Source organism: Staurois parvus, unplaced genomic scaffold (genome assembly GCF_062004578.1).
Source record: "Staurois parvus isolate SC_StPar_1 unplaced genomic scaffold, SC_StPar_1.0 ptg000066l, whole genome shotgun sequence".
NCBI classification, from domain to species: Eukaryota; Metazoa; Chordata; class Amphibia; order Anura; family Ranidae; genus Staurois; species Staurois parvus.
The window spans coordinates 6,670,687-6,690,027 of NW_028317862.1; the positions used below are offsets into that span (position 1 = coordinate 6,670,687).

A 19,341-nucleotide genomic window follows, 5' to 3' on the forward strand; every position below is an offset into this window, starting at 1 on the left:
TGGGCATATATCCAAATCCAGTTGCTGTGGCTCTATCCTTAAACTGTAACCTCTCTGAACATCTAAGGCTTTGCTTTCTTGCTCAGCGATGTCAGCCAACCAAACTTGTTGGTTGGCTGACAAGATTGTTAGTTTGGTTGGCTTTTAGAGACTATGGTTACAAGAGAGAGTCCTTATGGTCACATGTTCCCTTTCTCACAACCTTTAAAGTTTAAATCCAGCACATATTGATATACAAAACCACAGTAGGCAATTGGATTACAGAAAAGCATATATTAAATATGAAAAAACGTAATTAATAAAAACACAATAGGTTCACTGTAAACTTTACAATGTAAAAAATGAGTAGTATCTTAACATGAAAATCTGTTTTACTAAAGTCCCCATATGGCACATGCTTTCTTTGCAATGAAAAGGTCTGGTTCCTCAAAGATGACGAGTAAGGCTTTCTGAAAATTATTTATTAGCTGTTAAATATTTGCTGATATACAATAACAAAGGAAAAACACCATTGTTGAGATCTTAAATATTTAACCCGCAAAGGATATATACACATACAAAACTAGTCTTGGAATGTTATCACAAACCTGCAGCAGATTTTTCCAATTGTAAATCTGAAGGCTCAGTGTCAAGACTTATAACTGGAACCAAAAGACCAACTATTCAAAAACCATAAAAAGTCACTTTTTTTTTTTTATAACTGTGGCAACTTGTCAACCGGTGTGTCAAACTTGAAGTCTGCAGGGAACAGATCTGGAGCCCGGGGATAGATGAGTCTGTAAGACTGTCGGATAGTTACATCTGCCACTCCTGCGATGTCCCCAATTTCTATTTGAACAGGAATAAAATGGTTTAGTATTTGACATGTACGTGTAGATAGAACTCAAACTAAAAACAGCACATGATTACCAATTTACATAAGTGCTAGTAATCCAACAGTAAAAAGTGAGAAATACAAACTGGCTTCCAGCCCTTATGCCTAGGCATTGGAGAGGACACTCAGCCTTCCTTTGGCTTACTGCAAAACCTAAGGATCACAAATCCGACAAGAATGAGCTCCTGCACAGTTTCCCAGGAGGCTGCATGACATCACCACTGCCTAAGCAAACAGGCCAGATGCAGGGGTCTAGGGCTAAATATTTTACTGCTAGCAACTATTATTCACTTCCTTCCCCTTAAATGTAAAAGGTATACAGTACAATACATACAGATGCAGCCCTGTATGTAGCCGGCAAACTGCAGCTGCCAGAAGAAGCTATTTACAATAAAAGCTCAGGATTAATACAGGACCTTATTTATGTTCTGCTATTCCTTTACTGCAGGAATTGCAAGCTTTGCATTTCTTAATTTTAAAAATCAAAATGATATGTTATAAAAAAAGGCTGGAGCAGAGTCAAAAATCTACTGGCAGGAAGGCAGTTCTTACCTATACATTTCATCTTTTTGTTCATCTGAATGAAATTCAGCTTTCCTGGCTTGTAAATAAAGGACAGCTTAAAATTATCTCTCTACCGCTGCATATTGCATTTATTTCTTGCTTGGATATTAGCCATTACATTATATAAATACAGAGAAAACCGACACATTCACAACTGCAATTCAAGGCCTATGATCTTAAAGAATAGTTTCATTTTTTGTAACATGTTCCATCCATATTCAGGCTGTAACATTTAACAAATGCACTTTGTAAAAGTTAACTTATCCTTTAAACAATCTGATGGGAGCCTCCATTCTTTTATGACATTGAACCCTCAATTTGAAGATGCTATTTCACTGGCTGGTAGGAAACAGCTTTGGCTTCAATGCAGTCAAAATATCTCTGGAACAAGTATAGAGATAAGGAACTTTGCAATAAAAAGCCTTCCCGCTAGGATGTTTTCTTTTTACAGGTAGACATGCCATGTGTCTACAAGCAGAGAGTTGGAAGCTGTTAATGCAGCAATCTTCTAAAGAATGTACACAGATGTGCAGAAATTAGTTCATCCCAGATCAGCCAATCCAGATGGCTGAAAATACTTAACCCAGAAGAAGTCCGACGTAATGGACGTCGCATTCTAGAGTAAAGGTGAGTAAACAAACCTTAGTTCCACCAACAGTCAAATACAGACAAACTCCTCTTTTCAGAAGGAAGCCAACAATGAAGATAGCAAAGGCAGCTTCAAACATCTCATGACAAAATCACTTAGTATGTAAAGATTTTTTTTTAAGGTTTTGGATAGTGTGTTATCCCGCTCCCTGGTTAGGAGGTGAACCTCTAATGGTGAGAACAATGAAAAAAAAACTAGGAGTTAGACTAACTGGTAACTCTGTTTCCAGTAATCTTCCAGGACAGCCCTTGAGATGGAGCTCCTCCCCTCCAATCAGGAAGCACATTGCCACTACGTCCCTCAGGCCCATGACCAGTTATCCATGAGAACCAAAGGACAGCTGTGAAAGACATATCAAACAACAAATACCGAACAACTTAAATCCTAGGGTGGGAAACATGCGGTCCTGGAAGACTACTGCAAACAGAGTTACCGGTAAGCAACTCTTGTTTTTTCCTCCAGTCGTCTTCCAGGCCAGCCCTTGATCACCAGATTGGGGGGGGGAAGAGGACCACTGCTTCCTCCCAAAGGCCTGGTCCTGGCTGGAGATGACCAGCTGGTAATGCTGGATAAAAAGTAGAGAACCTTGATCAGGTTGCTGCCTTGTATATTTGCTCTGGGGTAGCTCCCGCTCTGTCCACGAAGCCGCTGAAGCCCTGGAGAAGTGTGACTTCAGAACCTTCGGTGGAGGAAGTCGCATGATTCTATAGCTTTCAATGATCGCTTGCTTAATCCACCTAGCTAAGGTGTTTTTGGACGCCTGCATTCCTTTCTGCTTCCCATAGAATAGCACAAAGCCTCTAAAGATCTAAATTGACTTGTAACCTCAAGGTATGTTAAAACACCTGACATCCAGGAGGTTCAGATCCTGCTCCTTACTTGTAGAGGGTGTGTTACAAAAGGACAGCAACAATATCTCGGGATTTGTGAAAGGTCAATGTGACTTTTGGTACGAAGCCTGGGTTTGTCTGTAAAATTATTCTGTCATCTAAAACCCTTAGAAAACGAATTTACCCTAACCTGCGTGCCATGGTGATGGCCACTTGGAAGACATCTTCAGAGTTAAGCTGCATAGTGAGGTCTCCTACAGCGGCTCAAATGGATGTTTGATGATGCCCTCAGTACTACCAATTAGTCCCAATTGGGACATTTCCAGGCCAAAAATAGTCTTACCCACGGCCTTACAAAATCTTGAAATTAAGAGGGTCTTCTTGCAGAGAAAGCTCCAGATACACGGATAGAGCCGCTATTTGCACTCTTAGAGTACTCAGCACAAGTCTCTTTTCTAATCCCTGCTGCAAGAGTTCCAGAAGAGCTGGAGTGTCCATACTCAAATCCATTGTTTTCATTGTACTACGATTTAAACTTTTTCCACACCTTTTTGTAAATGGCTCTGGTATCCAGCTTCCCAACGCTCAGTAAGGTTGCCACAACCTTGTCAGAGGTCTTTTGCCTTTAACTCCTCTTCAGAAGCCAGGCTGTCCACTTGAAGTTTCTTGGCTTGAGGTGGTAACATGGCCCCTGCCGCATCAGAACTTCCCTGACCGACAGGGATAAAAGATTCTCCTCTGCCCACCAGCAGATCTGAAATCTTGATTAATGACTCCTGGTACCCGTTTGTTTAGATATGTGACTGTCGGCAAATTGTCGCATAGAACCATGGGAGGTGGTGACCCCTCAACTGCTCTTGAAAATAGCTCTCACTACCGCCATAAGTTCTCTGCAATTTGAAGAGGCCTGGGCTTCCTCTATGGTCCATTTTCCTTGGACTAGCTGCCACCCTAGGTGGGCTCCCCAGCCCCACCTGCTCACGTCCGTCACCAGCTTCTGCAAAATCAGAAACTACCAGAATAATCCCTGACATAGATGTGTGTGGTCTCTCCACAACCATAGTGCCCTCTTCACTGCTGTAGCAGATCTACCCTTCTGTCCAGGTCCTCCTGCCCTTGTACTTGCAGTAGAAAAGGACTAAGGGCCTTAGGTGGAACCTGGCCCACTGAACAGCTGGGATTGCAGATGCCATCAAACCTAGTACCAACATCAGATCTTGCACGGATACTAGACGATTGTTCTGTAGAGCCCCCCACTCTTCTGATTAGATTTTGAACTCTTCTGGAAGCAGTGTCTTCTGGTCTGCTGACCTGAGATAGTAACCTAGAAACAGGATGTTTTGAGTGGGACAAAGACTGGTTGAGAATCCATCCCAGGGACTTCAACCACTGTTGTGCTTGAATCAGATTGTCTGTCAGCTGTGCTTCCACAAACAGAAGGTCGCCCAAATATGGAGCTAATATCATGGACTTCAACCTTAACAGTGCTAGAGTCTGTGCCAGTACCTTCGTAAATATCCTCGGTGGAGAAAAGGCCAAAGGGAAGTGCTTTACTCTGGAAATGACACCCCTTTCCATCTCCGTCAGCCTCAAGAATTTCTGGGAGTCTTCTTGAATGGGGACATGGAGGTAGGCACCTCTCAAGTCCAAGGTTGCCATCAACGCTTTTTGGTAAGGAATGTTTATTGAAAAAAAAAAAAAAATTCCATCCAGAATCAATTGTAACGAATCACCTTGTTCAAGGGTTTGAGATTTAGAAATCAGACAAAATTTACCTGATTGTTTGACCACAAACATGGGAATAAAACCCCTTTCCGCTTTCTTCCCTCAGAACTGGGATGAACACTCCTTGGTCTACCATTTTCCCCAGGAGGAGAGGGCGCACTTGACCCTTTTCAGGATCTCTTGAAAGTTTCGTCATAAGAAAAAAAAAAAAAAAAAAAAAAAACACCTTTCTGCAGGTATGGTGTTGAACTCCAGGGCATAACCCTTGGCAATGATGTTGAGGACATTTGTTGGCTGGAATCCTCTGCCACTGGGGAAGAAAGGTAGCCAGCCTTCCTCCCACTGGCATCCTGAAGTCACTGTTGGGTTGCACCAGAAAAGCCAAACAAAACATTGCTTTTTTGTTTCCCCTTATGACTAAAGCAGTGCTTTTTCAGCTGTTCCCTGTCCTTTTGGACCCGAAAACTCCTTTGGAAAGGTTTTCGCTTTTCCGCAGGGAAAGCCTTTTTCTTGTTTGCTGTTCTATCCAAGGCCACATCTAAACCTGGCCCGAACAGCAGGTCCCCTGAAAAGGGAAGATTACATAATCTTAACTCAGATTCCGCATCCTTGGACCAGGTTATTAGCCAGATAGTCCTTCTGTCAGAGGCCCTGCTCTTGTGGCGAGCTTCACCAACTCAGCAGATACATTTGTAATGTAACGAACTGCTTTGAAGAGAACCAGCATGGAATTCAGAATCTCCTCCCTCGGAGTGCCATTCTTAATGTCATCTTGTAACCGTCCACCAGAAATCCAAAATTTCCTGCGACACAGATTATAGCTAAGGCGGGTTTTAGGCTAGCCATTCTAGTCTCCCAGGCTCTTTTAAGGATGCCTTTCATCCATACAGTCCTTCAAATACCCCATGCATTCAAAAGGCAAGCGCCGACTTAGATACCTTAGATAGGGGGCATCAAGCTTTGGCTACTTATTCCAAACCACCTGAGGATCTTCATCGAATAGAAACTTCCTCGTGGGTGGCGGCAAAAAAATGTTTTCACTCTCAGGATCTGCCCACTCCAAGTATCACATCCGACATTACCCGGTGAATCAGAAAAAGCTTAGATTTTTTTTTTCTCTAATGCCTGATACAATCAGGTCATGTTTTGAGGGTTGACCCTTCCCTCAATTTCTAAGGTCTCGTTGATGGACGCCAATAGGTCCTTCACATCATCCAAGGACAATTTAGAGCCTTTCCTTTCCTATAACAGGGCTAACTGCCCTGTCCACTGACATCCTGAGAACCCAAAGCCTGTCCCTGGCCAGGCTATGGGTGAGGACCGACTTGCTGGAGCAGCCAGAGTTATTATATCTGCAATCAGCTTCTTGAACTCCTCCTCCTGGTGCCTTCCTGCATCCCACCAGTACTAGTTTCCCCTAGAGCCTGTGCGGATGGAAGCTCAAAGTCATCCCCCCTGCATCCTTGGGCTGTGTTGTGCTCGCACTGTCTCCTGCAGCGGCGTCCACATGTAGCACCAGCCAGCCTCCTCTCCTCCCTGCATCTTTAAGGGGTCAGGACCACTTCCCTTGGGCACAAGGCAATGTCATCCCGCCCCGGAAGTGACATGCCTGCGTTTCCGGTCAAGCAGCTCCAGCCGCAGAAGCTCCGCTCCCCACCGGGGCCAACAAAGGGATGCTACATCGCCATCTCCGCAATGCCTGGACTCAGAGGGAGGGGGGAGCAGATCGCCACAGCCAAGAACGGAGCACCGCGCCCGCCCAAGCCATCCAACTATGTCAGCCAGGTAAGCTGACCTTTGGGCCAAAGTGCTCTTCCCCTCAGGCAGCCCTTGAGACATTGAGCCCTCCAGCGGTCCCTCATGCAACATGTTCCCTCCAGATGGAGGAAACAACTGGTCATGGGCCTGAGGGACTGCCTTAAAAGACAAAGTGGCAATGTGTTTCCTGATTGGTGGGGAGGAGCTCCATCTCTCAACGGCTGGCCTGGAAGGCGACTGAGAAAAAAAAACATTTGCTCTGGTGACCATGCTCACAAAGTGAAGGGAAATAAACAGGTTTTACAGGTGTCATCAGAATAACTTTTTTTTTTTTTTTCCCCATACATCCCTTAATCCTCCCCTCTCTCTCACACACACACAAAATGGAGACCTGAAGACTTAACTGAGCAGCCCAAAAATAGAGAGCTCCACAATCAGACAGTGGCCCCATTCAATGGTTGCAGAACCAGCAGTAGGACAAAAACTACAACAGTCAATTGACCAATATATTTCTATTAAAAGAATGAACATAGAAGCACACAAATCAAGGATACTAAACAGCATACAGCAATGATGAACTCATTATTGTATCTTGCAGGCAATTTGTAAAAAAATGTCAGAAAAGCAGAATATTTACACAGTTGATTGACCATTCCAGCAGTGCTCTACTAACCTTTCTGCGTTTTCTTTTCAGCAGATGCTTGTGAAGCCATGTAAATGGCAGCAGCTGCCACTGATATGGGACTACGTCCAGGAACTAAGTCCAGCTCCACAGCCTTGCGTGCAATGTAAGTCGCAGCCATCTGTACTTGTTTGGTCAGGCCCAGGTTTGAACAGAACCTGGACATAAAATCTCCAGTTGTAATCAAATCCACATTTGTTTCCAAAGCTTTCAAAATCAGCTTGAAGCATCTGCCAATTTCTTTCTTGGAGATTCTTGAGACAGCGCAGATTTCTACAAAGTAAACAGTAATTACAATGCTGTAGTCCCTTCTTAATGACAACTGTTCAATAAATATAATCAAATATTTTTCAGATGGAGCTAATAAAACCCAAAAAAGAAAATATTAGTATGAAACACTGTCAAAAGTAGTCTTTAGGGACTCAAGCTCACAGGTGACGTTAAAAGATGTGTTGTTTATAATTATTGACTATTGTCTGTACTAATCTGGAGATGGTAGGTAGGGGACACTGTAGACGTGACATTTTAAAAGCCCCACTCCCACTCCCCTCCCTCTAACCTTAAGCCAATCCCAACAGAAGTTTTACTGCGCTTAACTGGTGCTGCAAGATCTCATCCAGGTTCCATATTTCCAGATGTAGGGGACCACTGACCCAGCACTGCAAATCCACCATAGACTACTGGTTCCCCCGACCAGCTGTTCACTTGATGGGGCATCCATTGCCTTCTGGGTGCCTGAGATGACAGAGGTGAGCCCCTAAACTTTTGGTAGGTCCTGACTACTGCAGACGAGGAACATCCCAAAAGCACTGCAGTTTTGGAGAAGCTCATCTCCCATCAGTCACTGAAATCTTCATACTTGCCCTTTTTTTTTTTGCTTTCAACACTCCAACTTCAGGGAGAACAACATGTTCACTTGCTGCCTAATATATCTCACCCACTTCCATATGACAAAAAGAATCAATTTTATTCACTTTACTAGTCAGTGGTCATAATGTTATGGCTGATTGGGTCATCTATATTGTTAAAGTGTTGCTAAACCCACAACAGTAAAATCAGTTTGTATATGGAGTAAAGCATGCTTGTTATACTCACTGTGGAACCTAAGGGGTTACTCTTCATTGTGTAAAAAGGCCATTTGATCCTGACTTCTCTGTTCCTCCTCTTGTTCAAATGTCCACGTCTTAACTCCTGATAAGACAGACTGAACCGTAGCCATTCTGCACATGCTCAGTTTAGTGTGTATTGCTAGAGAGGTTTTTTTTTCTTGGAAGCGTGCATGTGATCAGCACATGGCCAAACAGCACTGTCCAGACAGAGGTCAGGGGTTTTGCATCCTCCTAGAGCAGAAAGAAAACTCCTCCTACAAGCTTTAACTAGTGCTCTGCTGGACACTGATGGAAGTCACAAGACTGCTAACTGCTGATAAAAGGTATTTAGCAGTTTATATTTACTAAAATAATTGCACTTCCGTGTTCTGTGGGAGTGAATGCAGGGTCCTGGGTTTAGTAACCAAGTTTATGTACAGATAATTTTTTTTTAAACTGCTGTGTAAAATCTGCAAGACACTAGTTTCAAAGAGAACTTAACCAACTTTAGGTCCGCCTGCAATGTACTGCAGACGGGCGGCAGCTACAGGACCAATGACACAGGGGCGCACAGCTCTACCGGACACAGCAGGATGAGAATCCTGGTCATCGGGACCTTGTGATCACAATGACAACAAAGTTTTTATGAATCAATCTAATTCACAAAATCTTTGCTTCTGTTTCTGTAGAGCTGCGATTCGTCCATTGCTTTCATATGACACACGGGGCCAATCACAGCACCCTGTACCACGTGACAAGCTAGAGCCAATCACAGATCACTATGTTAAACAGTCAATCTTAACTCATTCATGACCGTTCAAACCAAGCTTTGCATTGCAAAGCAGTGATCTTCATTGCTCATGCAATGCAAAGTGTGTAAAAAAAAAATCCCTGATCAACTCACAGATTAGTACAATGTTACTAATGGTAACACTGAATTACTCTGAAAAAGAAAAAAAAAAAAATGTAAAAATCTAAAATTTTAACTACTTGCCATCTGCTTGCCAACAATGTGTGGGCGAGTGGCGGCTCAGGGCAAAGCGACGTAATCTTACGTCACTTTCTATTTCTGGGTGTACGTTCTCCCCCTGCTGTCCAGGGAGAGAACGCCGAACACAGCACCAAGTAACAGCACTACATTTTACATGCACACATTAGATTAGCACATTTAACTCTATCACCCCTATTAACCCTTTGATCACCGTCACCCAGCCAGTGCCAATAGTAGTGTCGGTATACAGAATTTTTCACTGATCACTGTATTACTGCCACTGACATCAGATAATGTCAGGCTCAGTTAGCGTTCCTCCCAGCCAGGGTCAGCTAGTGTTAAATTGCCTGCACACTATAGGTTGCCGATTACCGCCATTACTAGTATAGCGTTTGCATGAATCAATATATTGATCAAACAACTATACTAGTGCCTCCTTTGTATCCTCCTTTGTATGGTGTCCTAAAAAACTCATTGTTAGCAGGGTCAGTCCAGTTCGCCGACAGCACTAGCGTTTAGCCCCTCCACTGTTTTTAATGGAAGATTTTCATCAATTGTGGGCCAAAGCAATTTATACACACCAAAACATTGCCGCCCACCAAAATTCAGCTCTTGACAGACAATATGCATTTAAACCCATCAGTTTCTGAATGTAAAACTTTTTGGGCCTAACCCTCAACACTGGCGATCATATTGGTCCACAGAGCCAATTCATCATATGCCCATGTTCTCTGCTGTTACATATATGCCCAGCATGGACCAGCAACATACTGGTACGTCGCTGGACTTTGACTGGTTATACTGAGATGCCTGCAGCTACAGGCATCATCCTGGTATCTTTTTGGTGGAGGTTGGCTTTCATGTAAAAAGCAATCCTAGCTGCTAATTAGCCGCTGGATCGCTTTTAAAAGCAGCGGGAAGGGACTCCCCCACCCCTCCAGCTGCATTCCAAGGTCATCTTGCAGCCGGCAGTTCCACTGGCTGACGATAGAGCTGATCAGAGACTGGAATGCCTCCAATTATCTCTATGGTCTCAGAGACGTGAAGCTACAAGCATATAATTTCTGTTTCGTCGGGTATATAAACAGCGCCATTTTAAAATTGGGAAAGCATCTGATCACATCGATCTTGATGTGATCAGATGCTTTAAGGGCACAGGAGAGATCTAGAGTCTAATTGACCCCAGATTTCTCAGAAAATAAATGCCTGTCACTGCTTATTGCCTTCACAGGGGATATTTTTATTCCCTGTGATAATAAAAGTGATCAGGGAGAAAAAAAAAAAAAAAAAAAAGCACCTCCTAAATTTCCCCTTTAGAAAGTAGACAATCCAAGGTATTTGCTAAGAGGTATGGTGAGTATTTTGCAGATCTCATTTGTTGCTACAAGTTTTTTACGAAGAAAGAAAACAAAAATTAGTTTTTTTTTGTCAAAACCCTGTGACAAAAATGATATCTGCAAAATACTCATCATGCCTCCTATCAAATTCCTAGGGGGGTCTACTTTCCAAAAAGGGGTCATTTTGGGGGGTGGGGGTGTTTGTACTATCCTGGCATTTTAGGGCTTTCAAAACTAATAGGTAGTGAGGAAGTGATATGAGGAAATATGCCCTGGGGGTGGTCATTGGATTTTGGGGCCCTGTATGTGGCTAGGCTGTCAAGAACTCTCACATTTGGTATCCCCATACTCAGGAGAAGTAGAAAAATGTGTTTTGGGGTGTTATTCCACATACCCATGACATGCGTGAGCAATATATCATGAAATGAACTGTTCCATGGGCTCAACATGCCTCTCAAAAAATTCCTTGGGGTGTTTACTTTCTAAAAACGGGTCATTTGGGGGTTTGGTACAGCCCTGGCATTTTAGCACCTCAAGAAATGTGATAGGCAGTCAAAGTAAAAGCTGCGTAAATTCCTATACATACACACACACACACACACACACACACACACACTAGGTTGTAGATGCGATAACTTTCATGCAAACCCATTAAATATACAAGTATTGGGATTTTTATTTTTTTTTAAACCTAAAAAAAAGGCATGTAGCAGAAAACATTGACCTAAAATTTATGACTGAATTTACTATATATTTTTTATAACCGAAAGTAAAAAAATCTTCAAAATTCAGTTTTTTTCATTTATATCACAAAAAATAAAAAACCCATTGGCGATCAAATACCACCAAAAGAAAGCTCCATTTGTGTGAAAAAAAGGACATAGATTTCATTTGAAATTGCGCATTGCCGAACCACAAAGACAGGCCTGGTCATTAAGGCGGGTAAATCTTACGGAGGGGCAAATGGTTAAAGTTCATCTGTACTTCAATTGAGTCAAGGTGCTTCACGATGTATTTCCACTTTTGAGAAATTTCCACTACATTTGTTATGTTCCCATTCACACAGCATACCTACAAGTTTAAAGCGGTATTAAACTCAAAACCAAAAATGTCATTTATTGCAGCTTACCAATCCTTAGGTGTGGTGGCTACATTAGGTTTTTTTTTAGGCTTTTTCCCCTTTGTTTTCACCTGATGATCATAGCATTAGGACCCAGCGAGCAGCCTATTTGAAACTTTTTTTCTGCTGGCCCGGCGGGTCAGATAAAATGTCTTTGGTGGAGAGTATCTGGCCCGCAGGACTTCGTTTGAGGACCCCTGCATTATATTGTAAAGCACTGCACAAATTGATGGCACTATATAAATCCTGAATGATGATAATCTCATGACATACATTACAAATGCACAGCACGATGAAGCCGTTGCTGGAAAAAAGTTCAAACTCCCAAAGAAAAGTCCAATAATCAGAAGCAATATGCAAATGTCTAGGACAGTAGAACATTTCTGCTTCATTTTAGTCACAACTAACAGACCTCTGCAATTTCTTGGACAAATCTCCCATCTCAATCCCCCACACCCCAGGCAAACTTAAATTAAAAGGGCTACCCCCACTTTGAGTGAGGCATATTTATAAAAGCCATCCCTTGAGGACCCTAAACACTTAATTGCAACACAGCAAGACTGCATTTCCTAGGATTGCTGCCCTCACGGTCCCACAGTGCCACTGTAAAACTCCAACACTGATACTGCATACTTGGCAAGTAGAACAGCCTGGTTCAAACACCGAGATGCTACAACCCAGTACTTAAACACCCTCTGCTACCCAGAGAACAGCAACGGCCATGCCCCCGACTCTAACACTTCAAAAAAAACTCTATATTTTGCAAAAGGATTATGGTTTATGCCAGATTGCCATTCTGGGGGCAACCTACCCTCCTTATATTCAATGCTCTGCCAAGCTAGCGGTGTAACCATTATAAAAAGACTATACCTATAGGGTCCTGTCTACAACCAAAATGTTATCTCTCTCAATGTGAAGCAAGTAAATTGTCCCTGAAAATGTTCTTGCCTACTACGGGAATACTACAGACTAAAACTCAGGTCGCACTTCTACAGGAAATGCTCTTCCCACCTGACACCTCCCAATTTTCAAATTTTAGATTTCCTACAGCTTACCACAGCAAAAACACATTAGCAAGCCTTCGCTGCGCCACCAGATAATTTCAGATTTAATTTTCTGGTAATGTTACTGAGCCCTTCCAAGGGGTCTTGGTACCAAACAAGCAGCATATCTTCTCCATTTTTCACATCTCTCGACAAGTACAGAAAAACCCTTCTGATATACCTTTTAATGTGGCCAAGATATGCATATTCGCACCCCCTGGACACAGGAATCCTCTCTAAAGACAATCTCCTTCCCATCTTTCAGTTTATGGTCCTCTAAATCAAACAAGATCAGACTCCAAGAAGACCTAATGGACTCCCCTACAATCAGGAAGGGGGGGGTAAAAAAAAAAAAAACAAAAAAAAAAACAATCATCCTACTGGACAGTGTTCACATGTCCCAAGAATACAGAGGTCTACTTTCTAATGGTTGAGCCCCTTATGCATGACCTACACCAGGTATTCCACTCATCTCTACCCACCTACTCTTCTTCCTATTCTGATTTGCTTCCTTTATACATGCTCTCCAAAACAAATATCCTACCTCTGTGCCTCAATGGATAAACTAACAGCTTGAAAAAGAAAACTCTACAAGGATGGTATTCACACTATGTTTTAAAATGTTCTCCAGAATAAAAAACAAAAAAACTAATTCATCATTTAATCTACATTATCTCATACCAGGACGGCACATACAACTCAAAAAGAGTACAAAACAGACTAAATTAACATATATTTTGGCTTGTGTACAAAACACACTGTTTCGATGACTCTGATGTCATGTATGATGACCAAATATTGAATATAATGTCACCCGGGTTTTTGGTGGTTAAAAAAAAAAAAAAAAATTCAACTTTTTAAACATATGCTATATAAATGGAACTTCTAAATATAAATGTAGGGGCATGATCTCAATTTGCCTGCAAAAGTGGATATACACCAAGACATTTTGCTTTGAAAATCTCACTTGTGATGTCACAGCTCTCCTATCCTCAGCAGAAAAGTCAGTGCTTCATTGGCTTACAAGCCTCTAAACCAGAACAAGTATAAACACAACAACATCACACGAAAATACAGCATGCTCCTTTCTTGTCTGTAAGAAGAGATTACCTTTAAATGTTCTAGGTACACCTTCTTGCCTGCATGCGATATACAGACAAGCAGAGGCAATAGCGTCATTGGCTCTCCCTTTGAGACTTTTCTGCTCATATACTTGTTTAAATAAGTTATTAGTCCGATCCTTTAAAAGAAAAAATATGGATTAGAAGATTTTGGGTTTCTTTAATTTGCATAACAAACTTTACAAGACTTGTACTTACAATTATATTACGTGGGAGGTTTATTCTGTCAGCCATTGTTGTGATTTCCTTGAATGCATTCATCATGGCTCTGTCTGAACTGCTCATTGTTCTGCGATTCTGATATTTGGAGTTCCCAAATTCATCAAAACTAGCTGCCCCTGTTCCCTGTGTAAAAACAGAATCAAAACAAATACAATGAAAAAAAAATTTATAAACGTCGATGCCAAATATGCTGTTTGAACAAAGTCATCTAAAGCATTCATTCAGGTTAATACACATTCCAAAGACTACACAGCAGTATCTCCATTTCCATACATCAGCCCGAGACTACAAGCAGGCTGCATTAGTTTGGTGTTCAGTCCAGGTTATCCATCAGTGGGTGGAAGTCAAAATAAGCCACATACCACAACAAAGCAAAGAATTACACTCACCAGCCACTTTATTAGGTTCACTTGTTCAATCACATTCAGCAACTCAATGCATTTATGCATGTATAGGTGGTAAAGATGACTTACTGAAGTTCAAACAAAAGCATCAGAATGGGGAAGAAAAGGGATTTAAGTAACATTTAACATGGCATGGTTGGTGCCAGACGGGACGGTCTGAGCATTTCAAAAACTGATCTACTTGGGATTTTCCCGCACAACCATCTCTAGGGTTTATAGAGAATGGTCCAAAAGAGAAAATACCCAGTGAGCAGCAGTTGTGTGGACAAAAATGCCTGGTTGATATCAGAGGAGAATGGGCAGACTGGTAGCTGCGACATTCAGATGGTAGGGTCAGAATTTGGCATAAACATGAAAGCATTGATCCATCCTGCCTTGTATCAACGATTCAGGCTGGTGATGGTGGTGTAATGGTGTGGGGGATATTTTCTTGGCACTAGCAAAGTACCTAATAAAAGTGGCCGGTGAGTGTATAATATAGGTTTCAATTTTCCATAAACTACTTTGTCTCACACTTGCTTAAAAACGCCAGTTTAAAAAAACTATATAAAACCATAATATGCGATTTTCCCCTCTGGTGGTCAAAATTGGTATTTTCTATTTAAAAAGCCTGAGAAAAGGGTCTGACTTAAGAGGTGCACAACCTTGGATAAAACACAAGGGTGCCCACTCCTGACAGTTTTCTCAAGTATTATGCTTCTTTAGAAAAGCAAGTGTTTTTGCAACTAAGGACACTCTTTTCTTGATCTATGCGTGATATCTTTCCAAGAGGCCTTCATAGTGCATTGAGGCCAGGTATCTACAGAAAACTTTACCATTGGGAGGACTGGACACCAATCTGGCAAGCAATCTTGGTGTTCTCTGAAGATACACGCGTTGGAAAACTTGTACAAAGTTCTTACGCATTAGTATTTTATAATCCCTTTCAGCGGTGTAAGGCTGACAGCACGATGTGTAATATTAGGCAGTCTTTCCCCATCGTTTGCAGATAAGGGTGTATGACCACAGCCACACAAGTTAATTTGTGGGAGAACCTGGGCGATGCTCTTCTCCATAGACCACTAAAAAGGATGTCCTGTGGAAATCTAGGGCACGGATTGAATATTTTTTTTATGAAAACAAAGCAGACCATTGCATTTGCTAGAATTCAGGGTATCTTTATTAAGAAGTTGACAGCGGTACTGGATGACAAAACACAAGTTTCTATCGATATAGCAGCCCTGGCTTGGCTACCAGTTTGGTCTCCCGATTTGCCACACGGCTGGCTCCTCTTTGAATAACATTTTCATTGTCGTCGTTGTCCCTGCCCCCTCTGGGACAGGACCAAAGTCGAAGCTTCCCCATCCCCCCATACTTCTGGTACTGCGTCATTCCTCCTTTTGATATCTTTCGTTCTAAAGAAGGCTTTTCTTTAGCCCATCCACATATGCTTACCATTGTTTTGTTAGCACCTTCCACTGGTAGGTGTCCTCTGGCCCGACATTTAAGGTCACAGTTTGTTATCATATCCCCCGAGCAACCCCCCTTTTTTTTGCACAGCAAGCTTAAAAGCTGCTTTTTCAGGACTAAATTTGAACTCAAGAGTTCCACATTACTGGTTTCAGGTTTTGTGGATGTAACTGATACCATCATCCGGTTACAGATCATAGTTCTATAAAACTATATGATCCTGTTATTCTTGAGACCTCTACGTGGGTCAATGATCTTGCCCTTAAACTTGAATACTCTTTTCTTAATTGTTCCGTCCACTAACATTTCGTACATTTACATTTGACAGTTCAATAAAGCTCTTTTGATACCAGAAAAGCAAAGGTTTAAAAAAAATCACTGTGTGCATCAGATTTTTTTCCCCGCAAGTATCTTCTGAAAGGTTCACAATTATCCCCATTTTCCCTAATCATGCATCTGCTTCAAAAATACCTTTAATTTCAAAATACTTGCCAAGATATATTCCACAGTTGAAATTGGCAAGACAAACAGATATGATGAATTTTGTTTAGTGTCAGAACTACTAAATGTACTGATTGCTGGCTGAGAATCTGAGCCCCGAGTTCTTGCAGGTTTGAAAATGGGACATTAACCACTTACCGCCTGCATCGTACTGCGGATGGGCGGTAACTGCAGGCAGAGCGATGTATTAGTTTGTCGCTCCGCTCTTCTGGGTTTGGAGCGTATGTGCGTGCACCCGCGAGGTCCTTTTTAAGATCAGGTTACCCAACTCCATTTAGCTGAAGTGCTAGGAACAGATGACTTATATGCAGCAGGGAGCCAGTACTAGTGTCATGCTACCTTTTGGTGAACTTGCAAGCACCAGTGGCCTATACATCCTGAAATTTTACATACCAGCACTGCAGTATCATTTGGTGACGTCGAGAGTCCCATAAGTGCATCACAAGCTCATGCGGCGGCTAGCACAAGTAGAATCCCACAGCCACCAAGTATTGGAACACAGGCCCGTACAAGCCCATAGTGTCCATCCAAACATGCTTGCAAATCCTGACTGCTAGCCCACAGATTCTGCAGCACCCTTACTTCCCCCATTCACTGCCCAACCCTGTCATATTGGTCCACAGACCCAATTCATCTTATTCCCATGTTCGCTGCTGCCATGGCCAGAAACAGCTATGAGACGATAATGTGCTTCATGGATTTCAATGACAAGACACTGTCGTCCTTGGGGTGACCCTGAACATGACTGGCTCTACAAAAGAGCAGCCCCTCATAAACCACCTCATTGAGAAATTCGCAGATGTGTATACGTCCTAGTAAAACATCTGCATGGATGAGTGCCTCATTCATTTTACTGGCCGCCTTGCTTCAAACAGTACCTCCCCAGCAAGTGTGGCAGATATGGGGTCAAGCTGTACAAGCTTTGGGAAAGGGCCACAGGCTATACATGTAATTTTAGGGTTTATGTGGGAAGAAACAGTGAAGTAGAGCCCCCCCCCCCCCCCACTGCATGAGGAGTAGTTGCATGATAGTATGGGACTTGGTGTAATTCATGTTCCGCAAGGTGTACCACTTATATGTGGACAACTTCTATGCAAGCGGCCAGTATTTAGACATACATACAATCTTGGAATTTGCTTGTGTGGCTCCATGCGACCTAAATTGCCAGGGCGTCCAACGGCTTGTAAACACCCGACTTAGAAAGGGGGAGAAAGCCTACTTGAGAAATGGTGAATTGCTCTCAGTAAAGTGGAAGTTTTCGCTCTGTCTTCCATTCACACAGACATGTCGGTCCAAATTAGAACGGCATATGGCGTTGAGTCCACTACTATTAACTTAACACGGGAGGGGTGGACTTCAACGACTAAAATGATGAATCCATACCTAGTTTCCCGAAAAGTTAGACATGGTACAGTAAGGTGTCTTTCAACTGGCTACATATAACATTTTTGTTATTTACAAAGCAACTGGAAGTGAATCCTTTTCAGGAAGAGCATCACAGCCCTTTTGTATCCAGAAGGTGTCAAGATGAAGTGAATCAGCTGCATGAGAGGCATTTTTCTGATGTCCTCTCTGGTACCCCAACCCAAAAGGTCGCCCCAAGAAGACAAGGTAGCAGATACTTTTATAAGACACGATGCCAGCTTTTTTTTTCTCTCTACTGTCCTAACCAAATTTGAAAAAAAAAAAAAAAAAAAAAAAAAAAAAAAAAAAAAAATCTTCCATGGGCTCCACATATCTCTCAAATTCCCTGGAGTATCTACTTTCCAAAAAGGAGCTATTTGGGGGGTTTGTGTACTGCTCTGGCATTTTAGCACCTCAAGCCAGAGTAAAAAGCTGTGCAAGATTATATATTATATATCTATCAGTTTGTAGATGCTATAACTTTCACACAAACCAATATACACGTTATGGGATTTTTTTTTTTTTAACCAAAGACATGCAGCAGAATACATTTTGGCTTAAATTTATGACTGGGGGGGGGGGGGGTGTTTAGAAGATGGGGAAGAACAGAATAGGCTTTAGGCGAGTCAGCCATGGATGAATATACAAAATATTCCTCACAAATACAAAGTCATTACTGGCAATTATTTTGTGATCTTCATAAAGGGGAAATATGCCCGTCAATCACTAGCTTAGTATGGAAGGTAAATCATCACAGTAATCTTAGGTTCATAAACGTAATTACCTTGCCAATCATTGTAGTCAGGTCACCCCCACTTAGCAATGGATTCTGAGTGTCTCCAACTCGAGATGGATCTTTGGTAGCCTTGTCATTACTGAAAGTTCTCCATTCAGACCCAACATCAATCACTCGATCACCTGAGAGAAGAACAGGTAAGGATACTAGGAAGAAACTATGAGCATGACATCTTGAAATTTTACAATGACAGGAATGACTAGTACTTCATATTTAGAATCTTTTCTGTAGATTTCAGTCTGCAGTGGACAGTGTGGAGAGCTGAAGATACTGTAAAAAGCAGAACTTTACTCTCTCAAACATGATTTTTAATTTGCTGGTTCTCCATTCCACCGGTCATGCTGCTCCCCCATCAGGTGGGAGAGCAGAGCCCACAATTTATGGGGCAGTCAGTACTGTCAGTGTACTGTGAAGTGATCAGGGAGCTTTACCCTCCTCAAATTTAAGCGCACCCTAGAGCATGTTTAAAAACCCCCTTCTACCACAGCCGGCATTTATAAATGGTGCAGGTAGACAAGTGGTTCAGAGTTAACCTCAAAAACACTAACACAAAGCTAAACTAATGAGCTTTAAAAGATAGGCTTTAATGCTATTTACTTGAAGCCAAAAAGAGGCAAGCATCATTCATCTCCCAAGCCTCCTGATGTGCAGTGTGCTCTCCTGATGCCAGTCAAATCAGCAGCTGCAATAGTAGAGAGCACGACAGTGCTTACTAGTACTAACTACTGCTTCGTACTAGAAAGACAGCATGGAGCTTGGAAAACTGTTAGGATGCTTTACTCA

General features: G+C 42.2%; 1 protein-coding gene across 1 annotated transcript in view; it reads right to left on the reverse strand.

Moving 5' to 3' along the window:
• Window positions 1-258: 258 nt before the first annotated feature.
• The window catches only part of GTF2B (general transcription factor IIB), a 50,391-nt gene continuing 31,308 nt past the window's right edge, over window positions 259-19,341 (reverse strand). Inside the window, exons 3-7 of the mRNA XM_089668905.1 lie at window positions 18,547-18,680; window positions 13,981-14,127; window positions 13,772-13,901; window positions 7,074-7,355; window positions 259-828 (exon numbers count right to left, since the gene is read on the reverse strand). Coding sequence (XP_089525031.1) covers window positions 695-828; window positions 7,074-7,355; window positions 13,772-13,901; window positions 13,981-14,127; window positions 18,547-18,680 — 827 coding nt within the window. The 3' untranslated portion in view covers window positions 259-694. The remainder of the gene's footprint in view (window positions 829-7,073; window positions 7,356-13,771; window positions 13,902-13,980; window positions 14,128-18,546; window positions 18,681-19,341) is intronic.